At 45.9% G+C, this 11847-nt stretch overlaps 1 protein-coding gene across 1 annotated transcript; it reads right to left on the reverse strand.

Moving 5' to 3' along the window:
* Positions 1-677: 677 nt before the first annotated feature.
* LOC146724159 (uncharacterized) lies at positions 678-1115 on the reverse strand. The gene has a single exon (XM_085480380.1). The coding sequence runs from the start codon at positions 1113-1115 to the stop codon at positions 678-680; it is 438 nt and encodes a 145-aa protein (XP_085336506.1).
* Positions 1116-11847: the final 10732 nt, after the last annotated feature.

Below are 11847 nucleotides of genomic sequence, written 5' to 3' on the forward strand. Positions count from 1 at the left end.
GAACAAACTCAAAGAATTGCATCTATGGTGGATCGTCCGACCCGGAAACCGTATTGCTCCTGGCTAAGATTCGGACCCTCCCGGGAGAAGTGGTAGACGAGGCGGTCCACTATGATTCTTTCGAGGATCTTACCCGCCTCGTCTATTAGGCAGATTGGCCTATAATATGCCGAGGGCATATCCCTCGGCTTGCCCTCTTTAGGAAAAAGGACTATATTTGCCTCTTTCCATTCTTGTGGAAAGGAGCCCATGCGGAAACATTTGTTGTACATTTTCCGCATGGGCCCCGCAAGACCCCGATAGGCGAGAGCCCAGATTTTTCCGTGAACGCTATCAGGACCGGGAGCTGTCCCGGTTTTTAATTTCCTGATGGCGCTCCGAAGCTCTCTTTCCGTGACCCCCATGGCCTCCTCGTTCCACGCCCAGTCCCGCTCCGGAATTGGGTCAGCGTTACCTTCCTCCCGCGGGAACAGAGTGTCCACGACTCGGCCGGAGAACTCCACGTATCTGTGGTCAGAAATTGTTTTGACCTCCGCCAGCACCCTTCATCCGCTCACCAATCTCGAGGCAGAGAGAGTGATTCATGTTAGATCTACAATTGACTCCCCCTGCCTCCTTACACATGTGGCCTTCCTTCCCCTATTACAGGGGAGGAGACCACTTTGCGCCGCTCAATCCTATACTTGACCACCCCGCCAATCATTGCGTGAAGACCCCCAAGCACCTGATTTGGCGTTGAAGTTCCCCGCGACTACTATCGGGGCGGGATGGTATAACATTAGCTGTCCCTCGATGGCGTGTAGTCTCCCACAAAAGTCCTCTCTACTAATTGTAAGACTCGGTAGGAGATACACGCCAATGACAATGATGGACCTCTGTCTAACCGTAACAGTACCCTCCCCCGATCTTAAAGGTTCCATCGGGGGAGAGTTTGACGCGCCTCTGTGGGTGATCGCAGCCAAGCCGTCCGCACTGCTCGCCCAGTTATTATTTGGTATATGGTGCGGCTCGGCTACAATCCCCAGGCCACAGTCCTTCTCCGCCATGTTCTGAACGAAGAGGTCTTGAGCCGGCCCTGAATGGTTCAAGTTTTCTTGTAGCACTTTACAGCTCATCTTCTTTACGTGTATACTTCCTCGGGTCCTTCCGCCTCCATGGCGGCGGGATCTCTATCCATAATATTTATTTTCTCCTTTAGACGCTTCCTTTTTGCGTCTCCTTCCGCTGGGAGCTTTTTCTCAGCTCTCTTTTTGCCCCTTACTTTAGGAGCCCTTTGTTCTTTTGGCTCCTCGAAATCCATGAGATCCATGAAGGAGGGAACTTCTTTCTTCTGCTGGGTTTTCTCCCTTTCTGCCTGTTTGGCAGATTTCTCTGATGCGGACAGGGGGGGATTTGTGGCCTTATTTAAAGGGATTCCTTCTTTTCCCTTTTTGCACCGGCATGCACGCCCTGCTGCCCGCTCTGTGGTTAGCAGGCAGCCCTCTGTCCGTGCACACCGGACACTTAACCGCCGCTGTACAGTTTTTGGCTGCGTGACCCTCTTTGTCGCAGCGGTAGCATTTACCGCTGCGATCGATATTGCTGGGGAACCGTGCGCGCACGTGTCTCCCCTCCAGGCACTTGAAGCACTGGAAGGGTCTCACCTCCAGTAGCTCAGCGCGCACGGTGCCCACCCTATTTTTATTTGGGCCGTTCGCGTTATCAAATTCGCTGCCTTAAGGGTGCAGCGGACCCATACAATTCCCATTCCATCTGGGGTCTTGCGTATTTCCCCCAGGTGGACTTCTTCCTCTTCGCAACCGCCTGCATTGGCTATTGCTTTTAGAATCTCAGGGGGCTGTATGGATTCGTCCAGTCCCCTGAGTTTAAGTTCCGCCATCTTGACGAGGCGTTGCACACGAACGCCCTCGTTTTCTTTGAGGGCCTTCCTCATCCCGAGGGCAAATTTATCTGCCCTCTCCTGGCAGTTTGCTCCCGGAATCTCGAATATATATGAGCCCGTGACTCCTCTCTTTATTTTGATCCCTTCCAAAAGTAGTCTCTGCTCCTTAACTTTTTGCCGTGCCTCCCGGAGATACTTCTCGTAAGTTCCCGGGGGGCACGTAACTGTTACTGCGGCTGTTCGCGGCTCTCTCCTCTTAGTGTTTGGCAGCGCCTGGCTTCCTTTCTTTGCAGATGGAGTGCCTTGCATCTGCTTCCAAGCAGTGGCCCTCTTGATTTAGGCATCTTCTTTTGCCTCCACCTCTGCTGCTTTGGCGTTTGCCCTCTTGGCCTTTCTGGACAGTACCTCTGACTATGTGGTACTGTCGTTTTCTGTCTCTTTCTCTCTTTCTTGAAACTGATGTTTTTCCCCTTTCTGTTTTCGTGCCTGAGGCACCTTCTCTTTCCTCTCTTTTATTGGGAGTTGGATTTTCTCCTCCCTTTCTCTCGGTACCCTTGAGCTAGGGATTCTCTCCGTCGCTGGCCTGGCTGGTGGGTTCAGCGTAGTAGCGGGCTTTTAGCCGCACCGCGCAGAATCTTCATCTCCTTTATTATTGGCTTAGTTTTCGCTTTTTGTTCGTTTTTTGCAGCCGTGACTTTCTTAGTTGCTGTTATCAGTGGCGTTATTTCCATCGGCTGCTGTTGTTTCTGCTGTTGTTGAGGTTGTTGTTGCCGTGGCATTATTATTATCTGCGGCATCTTCTTCGCCTTCTCTGCTCTTTTGGTCTCCGCGTATGAGGGGACCTGGCAGATAATCTTTCGTCCAGCAAACGAACGACGATGCCTTCGAACATGGCGACGATCGCCAATTGTTTTTCGCGTTCCTTCGTCTCTTCATCTCTGTTGCCCTGCGGAATGATGAACTCCATTCCGCCTTTGGCGACATGGATCATCTTTATCGGAACTTGTTCCCTCCTCTTTATCGTTGAAGAGAGAGGGCTTTTGCCTATCTTAGAGAGTGCTAAAAATTCTTTCCCCTCCACAACCTTCATTTCTTCATCCTCCCATTCCTTTCTTATCCATCTTTTGGCTTCAGAGATGCTCGGAATTCCATCATCTTGTGGTGGAAGTGGGATCCCGAGCATCTCCGTATTTTCCATTAGGGAGGCCTCCCCGCCGTAAGGTGGAAGTGAGGCTTCCTTGGTCTCCTCCCGGATCAGGGGGATCTCCCCACTTTTGGGTGGAAGTGGGTTTCCCTCAACCCATCTCCTTGTTCTAATTTTGATGCTTTCCTTCTCGGCGCCAAATGGTCTGTGACGTCCCGCCATTGGTCGAAACCCAAAATTTTTCGCTTTTACATCATTTCTTGCGAGAACCCATATAATTAATCTTTTTGAGAATGATTTAACTTAGAATTAGACGTTTTATTATTTATCGTTAGTAATACCGGCATAGGGAATCTTCTAGTTGTAACTAGTCTAGGAACTAGCAACGCGACCAATCTAACACAACAAGCGTATATCTATAAATTACTAGACGTCGCCATCTCTTACAACTCTAACGGTATGAACGATAAATGCAAAATATAATCAATGTGTGCAAATCTATTAATCAATGTGTGAATCCTATAATCAACATGTTTGAAATTGTATAATCTTATTTATGGAATAATTAGAATGATGAATCGTTTGAATAAATATTTTAATTACACAATGGTGAATGAATTATAAAATTTGATAAATTCTAATAATCGACTATTTGTCATAAAATATTCCATAAAATCTTTTCTTTAATTTATAAGATCACGATGCGCCTTAATTGTAATTATATTTATGGAACCTTACTATTATCAATGATTGAAACTACTCGGATTTTTGCAACTTAGTATCAGAGATGTTATTCTCTTTTTTTCAATATATTTACATAAATAAAGATTGACATGAATATAACAACATTTCACCATAACTATATAAAAATATACCACGTTATGAAATCCTAACTATATAATTTAGCGATTATAACTTTATTTCATTATATTAAAATTGCAATAATAGAATATAGCAGAGAATTATATAGAGAACAATTTCAGAAACGTATAAAAGCTAGCAAGCGAACAATAGAACCCCAACGTGCGGCTACCGCTTGAACTTTCTTTGTCGCCCGGACCACCCCCGATGTTGATACGATAAGCAACCCCGCGCCTTTCGGGATGCTAACATCTGCACGTCACGAACCTCGAAAATCAACAAATCATAGACTTTTACGACTTATGCTCTCTTAGATTTTCTCGTCGTCTATCACCTTATATGGTCATGATAGACTCTCTTGACCATATTTGGTCATAAGAAGAGCTCACTCGTTGCCTTTTCAGGACCCCTAAACCACCCCTTTTTTTATAAGAAAATTTATTATATCTTTCTGGAAAAACGTTTTTGTGGGAATCCTCCCACCCAAAAATTCGCACTCGACACCAAGTTTTTTCGGTTTCGAGGGGTATATAAACCCTAGAAAATCTGGCCGGACGACGGCATTTCATCATAATCACGGGACGGCATTTTATCATAGAAAGTTACAGTGTACATTTTAAATTGTCGCTAGCCGAGGAGTGCAGCAACAATTTCGTACCATCCTAAAATCATCATAACGATCTATAACGCAAATCTCGGAACATATAATTTTGTCAACGGCGCCTAATCGTTGTAACCCCGCGTAAATTTGTAACTTAGCACATTGTTCAAGTCACGGGTTAGCCGTCGAACTCGCTGACTTAATTTTTAATCACGCACAATTTGTAACCAAATTAAAAGACGAATAAAGAACTTCAGAGCATTGTACGACCGAGCGTTTGAATTCGCCATAAGCACCTCACGACCAAGGTCCTTACGAGGGAGCGAAGCTGGCCAGGCACATCACAGGTCTACGAAGAGTTCGTCGTCTTAAAGGTAGGAGTCTGTTAATCACACAGATCATCTAACACTTTGACATTACGTAAAAATTCGAACGAGTTTCGAAGGTCGCGCAGATTTCCTTCAAGCATTATCCAATCATCTTCCCCCCGAGCGCTGAATAAGCGCACCGGAAAAAAGTCTCTTATCAACCCCCTGATTATTTCCTTCCCCCGAGCGCTGAATAAGCGCACCGGAAATAACTCTCTTATCAACTTTCTGATTATTTCCTTCCCCCGAGCGCTGAATAAGCGCACCGGAAACAACTCTCCGATTATTTTCTTCCCCCGAGAGCTGAATAAGCGCACCGGAAATAACTCTCTTATCAACCCCCTGATTATTTCCTTCCCCCGAGCGCTAAATAAGCGCACCGGAAACAACTCTCCTATCAACGCCCCGAGGTAGATCTTTTTCCTAAATCTTCTCTTTCCTAATAAACGATACAAAGAGACCAATAATTTAGCGAATGTTATTTTGACAAATTCTCTAGTTAATTAGATTTGATTCAATTAACGTAATCTCTTTCAGTATACCACCCCCTAGTAGTATCCTCCTAGTAACATCTTTTTTTTTTTTTTTAAGTCAGGAAATTTGTCTAAACCAAACTTCGCCGTCCTGACCCCTAAGGGAGGGTCAGGAGGCTTCGTGGTGGATTCCCGTCCGTAGTATCCCAAGGGACTATCGGACGAGGTACCGACCTAAAACCTGACTGAAGCCTCTGGTCGTATGGGTTTGTCCACCGCGAAACCGCTCACGCATTACTTCACGGTGGACACCCGACCGGCGTCCTTTAGGTAGGACACATCCCCCAGGAGGATACTACCGGTATCCTCCCGGAGAGGACAATACCCTTGCCCCGAAAGGGCATCGGAGGGAGCCGGGCTACTAGCCCCCCCCGGACTTCCCTGGGTCGACGTGCAATGGGATCGGGGCCCCCACCCCTCTCCTTGCCGAACCCGGTAAGTGAGACGGCCGCAGCCGCCCACTCCCACATCAAGACGTCACTGGACGTCACCAACTACGTGGACATACATATACACATCCACAACAGAAACCAAATAAGGGCCACAGGCCCAGCCCTCTAAGGAGCCAACGGTGAGGCACAGTGGCCGACCACAATAAAAGGTGGGAGGGTTATTACTCCCACCTATGAACGAAAGACAACAACAAGACTAAGATAAACATAAACTTGGCGCAGGTGAAAGAGACCACGGAGTCGCCTCTCAGCAACCTCCCCGGTGCTCAAACACCCATCGCCGCTACCTACTACAATATGAACTTGGCGGGGCAGAGAGACCACGGAGTCACCTTTCGGTAACCTCCCCAGAACTCCCCGCACCCACCGCTACACACTACGACAAAAGACAAAACAACACTAAACATTGGGAGCAGAGCTGCAGCCCGGCACAGGGGAGCCACCTATCCGTGACCTCCCCCGCCCCAGACTGCAGTCCACCCCCATCCACTCGGGACTGTCGGGAGCCTCCCCAGCAGGGGGCCCCGGAGCCTGCGTGCACGCCGAGGCAGCCTCGGTCTCCAAAGGTTGTCCCCCATCGGGACGGCCCGGAGCCTGGCGCCTATCTTTCGCCCCGGTAGTGCTTTGCCCGGGCGGAGGGGGAAGCAAACCGCACCCCCGCTCACCCAGGATATGGTCAGCCGACCTCCCGCCGTCCGCACAAGTCGGACAGCAAGGGGTGGCGACACACCCCGCCGCTAGGTGTCCCTCCACACCACAGCGATAACAAAACCGCGAGCGATCCGCGCCGGACGTGCAATTCACGCGCGCATGTCCCAACTCGAGGCATCTGAAACACCTCAAGGGGCGGGCGCGAAGCAGCTCCACCCCAAGGGTGTTCCAACCTATCTTAAGGCTGCCCGCTAGTAAGGCCTTCCGGCCAACGACCACCGGGCAGCGCACCCACAGGGTGCTCCAAGGGGACCGCGGCAGAGGCCGGATCAGCCCGACCCGGAAATCCTCCGCGCTGCATCCCCCCAGGGACACCAATGCCTCCAAAACCTCCTCGCGTGTGGTGATCCCCTCCCCCATAGACCCACGAAGCCTAAGCTCCATGGTTTTCCGGGGAAAGGAGACCACCACATCCTTCTCTGAGAAGACCCCCCGCAACTTATCCGCGAGCAGGTTCGCCTTCTCCGCCGTGCCTTTTCCAGGGACCTGCAAAAGCAGGCCCCCAGTCGCACCGAACCGCATTGACATTGGGCCAATGCCCAGCTCCCCAGGGTCAACACGGGTCTTGGCCTCACGTAATATGTCCGCGTAGGACCTACCCCCCGCTAAAAGCAGCCGCACCGCCGAAGCGCTCGGGACGCGTGCAGCCCGCGCCACCCGGTCACGCCGAGCACCCGGCCCAGCCACAGGGCCCATTACATTAATCCCCCCAGGACCCGGGCCCCCCACCCCCCCCCCGGCAGCCAAATCAGCCACCGACGGGGACAAAGACCCGAGCCCCGGGAAGGAAACCTTCCTTTTTGCCCCACGACCCCGTCTCCCACGCACAGGCGTCGAGAGAACGGGGGAAACCTTCTTGACCGGGAGGGCAGAGGCAGGAGACCCTGTCTCCTTCCCCCGGGAAATCAAAGAGGACCTGAGAGACTCTACTGTAGAAGTCCTCCTCAGGTCCTCAAGCGCCCCAGATACGCGCCTCTCGATGAGGAGATCCACCCGCGCTAAAAGCTGCTGGTGTGGATCCCCCCCCGAAGCCGCCTCAGAGGAGGACTCAAACAGAGTCCTTCGCACCTCAGAGGTGGTTTCCTTACCAGAAAATTCCGGCTCAGAGACCACCTCTCTATCCCGCCTCCGCCGTGACCTCTTCTTTTCAGGAGGCGCCTCCCTCTCCCCAGAAGAGGGAGGCAGGGGAGCCATCGCACCGCGAACAATCTCCAACTCCTCACGGAGTTTTCGGTTGCTCGCCTCCAACTCGCCGATGCGCCCCTCAAGCCTCCGGATCTCCTCGGCGTAAGCCCGGCAGTTATTCGACAGGACCTGTTCCCTGTCAAAGATCTCCACCGGGCTATGGAAAATTCCGGGCTCCAATACGTCAAGCGCGCCATCGGACCTCCCAGGGGAGGCAGAGGCAGCGCCCGACGCACCGTCACCCAGCAAACTCACCTCATGAGTTGCATCCCGCGGCGAATCCCCACGAGTCACCTCCATCTTGTGCTCTTCCTCCTTCTTTACGGCTTCTAAGGCACGCCTGTCCAACTTTGAGCGATCACACAACTTTGAATCGCTATGCGAACGCTTCTTCAGGTAGTCCTTAATATGCTCCTTCAGACGCCTGTACACCCCAAGTTGTCGATGGACACGAACATTCTCATCTAGGAGGACATGTTGGATCTCAACCGCAAGATTACTCGAGTCGTCGCCCTCACCCATGTCCTCCCAGGCAATACACAATTGAATGAGCTGGTCCTCCACCTCATTCTCATCCATCGGCTTTTTTTTCTTCTTCGGCGCTGTCGTGTTCTGATCCACGGACCCAGCCGGCAAATCTGTGGACGACCTGTCGTACGATGTCGACATGGAGGGAGCCAGGCCTGCACCCCCCCCCCCCCCACGCCGGTTCCTAGTTACCGACCCTAGGACAGTCTCTTCTTTTTTAGAACCGCTCATAATGTCTGAAAAAAAAAATTGGTTTTTTTCTGTCGGGGGTTTTCCTTCCCCTTAGGAGGTTGCCTTACTCAGCTAACGGGGCCTCCCCCCCGGGTGTTATCTTCGGTGTTTTCCTTTACCTAGTGCAGTGGACAAGTCCTTTTTAGGGCTTGCACGCCCATCACTCCTCATTCATCCTTCGCACGCACTCCAGCTCGGGTACCTCGGGATTGCGACACCCGTACATTACGGGGATGAGTCCGTAGTGCCCCTGAGGGATCCTAGTAACATCTAATTTGAATAGATATTCCATTATTATTTAATGATAATTTTATAAATAAATAAACGAGAACAGAAGATCAATTATCGAAAGAAACGTAATCGTAGGGCAAGTAAGAAAAAGGCTTGCGCTAACCGCGCTGCATCTACTCTACTTTGGCTCAGGCAACGGTCACCGGATAATAAACCTCGTGTCAAATCGTGTGAAAAAGTTACTTTTTCTCCAAAGACCATAAAAAGACTTCATCTATTCAGCTAAATCTTGACAATAAGCTTGTAGCGAACAAAGGAACTCTCCCTCATATTGAGACCGAAACCTCGACCAATCTCTTAATTCCCTTGAATTCACGACTTTTGAACTGCCGAGTTCAATTGATTCTTTAATAGAAGAAGCACTTAATTATTTTGATCTCAGAACTAGCTTCCCAGAGTTATCACCAATCTCAGACAAAGAAATTTCTCCTGATTCCAGAATAAAATCCTTGCCAGACGAACCATCTCATAAATTTAGTTCAGAAACCGATTCTTCAGAGCAGTTATTAATCACGGAATTACACGAATTAGTATCGCAAGTAGAAAGAAATAATTTACCGGAACAATTTTATTTTACGGACGAAGTACAAACAATAAAAGACCAATTCTCAGAACAGTTACTAATCGCAGAACTGTGTGATTTGTATCACAAATAGAAGAGGATACTTCTCAGGAACAAACCCATCGTAAGGATTTGATACAGATTAAAAGATCAGTGTCCAGATAAATTACTTGAAATTGATCAATATGCTAATTATCTAAATTTTTGAATCATTTCTCAAATGTCATCAGAATTTACTATTGAAGAAAATCGAAAATTAATTAACGAAGAAATTCATACAATAATAAGTATAATTATCGCCCTACTAACAGACGTTTTAGAGGGAAACATCGATTTAGACCAATTTTTCGTCTGTTTAAATAACATTTCAGATCCATTGCATACGATAAACGCGAGACTTCACGGAACGGATAATTGTGTAATTTAAATTATTGTTTAATAATAGGACCCCATGAGGGATTTTCAAGACCTTAGATTTGAGCATGGTGGAAGTAACAAGGTGTGCACTTGCGCATCAGGCATTTCTACTGACCAATAAGAGAGCGTGACAAGATTCCGCTATCTTGTATAATTTAAATAAATATTAAAACGAAGACTCGGGCAAGAAAAGGTTTTAATGAAAGATCTTTTGTGTATAAATATAATTCTGGTGAATATATTTAAAAAATATAGTAAATATAAACTCGTAAATATAAATAAATAAATATAACAGACACATAAACACGTTTAAGAAACAATAAAGAGATAATAAGTATATGAAAAATATAATACAAATAAAATTACTTTATATTTGTAAATTTTTTCATTTTTCTTTTTTGTTTTATTGTAGCATTTTCTGCCGAAATTTTTTTATTGATTACTCGAAGTCTTATATATATTCTTGTTCTAATTAAACAAAATAGAACCTCGCGCGGGATTGTTATATTTTTCATTTTTTTTCAACCCTATTTGCAATTGTTTCAAATATCGACGGATCCTTTCGCATGAAGGATCCATGGTAATTTTGGAATTCTTGGTTCATTATTTTTCCCACTTTTAATAAGTCTGAAGAAGGACTTATAATTTTCCCTCTAGAGATGTAGTTAATCCAGTCATTTTCTGGATTAACCAACATTTCAGTAGGATTACCTAAATTTTTATATTTATTTATAAATTTAAAAGCGGCATAACCCGCGATATATTTTAAGCCTTTTTCTTCTATGACGTCCACAACTTCTAAATTTTCGACTTGACTTAATAATTTCAGTTCTTCAGAAGTAGGAGAATAAATAAATGTACTACTACTACTTGGATCTGAAAGAAAAGGTGTAAAGCAAAACATGCATATATATTATATCGGAAAAACACTTTTTGACAATTTCAAATTTCAATTTATTTACAATGATTTCATTTACTTATATGAATGAAACTCGATTGCCCACGTCACTAATTAATAATACGATCACAATTAATAATTGTAATAATTACAAAGTAAGGCAAATTATATATAATTGAAATTAAACTACTATTCTAATTTAAAGTACAATTTACTTAGAATAAAATATTACATTACTTTAAATTATGAATTAATTAGAATGATATATATTATGCTAAAAATTTATCTACAAGCGTCTTACCACAATATTACATAAACATACTCGTACTTAATACTTAACAATGAAAATGTAATAATTATCATTAAGATATAAACTTACCACAATCAGCATTTTCTTCATTAAAAGTTAATGGTTCACAATCATCAGGTAAATCGTCTTGAAAATTAGCGATACTACCAATGTTACCCTCAACATCATCGTCGGTCGGTGACATTACGTTCGAGTCAAAATCAATGCCGCTAGTAAGACACGTTTCGTTCATGCTTGAGTTATGAGCGATGGTATTGCTTCCTTGTGTGAAGAAGTCCGTTGAACGCTTCCCCAATATATACCACCGCAGTCTGTAGCGAATATCTAATGCCGTGGGCCTATCATTTGTTGCTCCCATTGATCGTATATACGAGAAAAGATTTTCCACTACGTCTTGGTTCAATCGACTTGTAATTACATATGACATTTTTGAATTGAATTTCTTCTTTAAATCATAGTACAGGTTTCGTAATAACAAATTACATATGAGAATTCCTTTTTGAAAAGGAAACAAAGCCTGTCGATTACCAACTTTCATATGTTTAGTTGTTGACGTGACTTTGGCAAGAATTTTATTTTGCTGCACAAGATCAACACAATATCCATTTTGTCCAAAATTATTACCGTATTTAGAAACGCTATTAAAAATATCGAACCAATCGTTATACATTTTTAATAATGTAGCAGTTGCAATCCATTCTGGACAATTATTCATGAATCCTCGTAAACCGCACCATACAATTGCAGATGCATTTGTCGCAGAGAAAATTTGGGTTGCGAGTTTCACATTTTGTCGTTGCGTTCCTCGGACGTCTAAATAAATACGCGACAGCTTGAATGCAATTTTCAAATCTCCACTGTTAATTTGAAGTA

Source organism: Nylanderia fulva, unplaced genomic scaffold, assembly GCF_048542155.1.
Source record: "Nylanderia fulva isolate GAGA-0341 unplaced genomic scaffold, ASM4854215v1 Scaffold146, whole genome shotgun sequence".
NCBI lineage: Eukaryota > Metazoa > Arthropoda > Insecta > Hymenoptera > Formicidae > Nylanderia > Nylanderia fulva.

Coding starts and splice junctions, on each gene's coding strand:
- LOC146724159 (XM_085480380.1), bottom strand. CDS start 1,115: ATGAGCTGTAAAGTGCTACAAGAAAACTTGAACCATTCAGGGCCGGCT.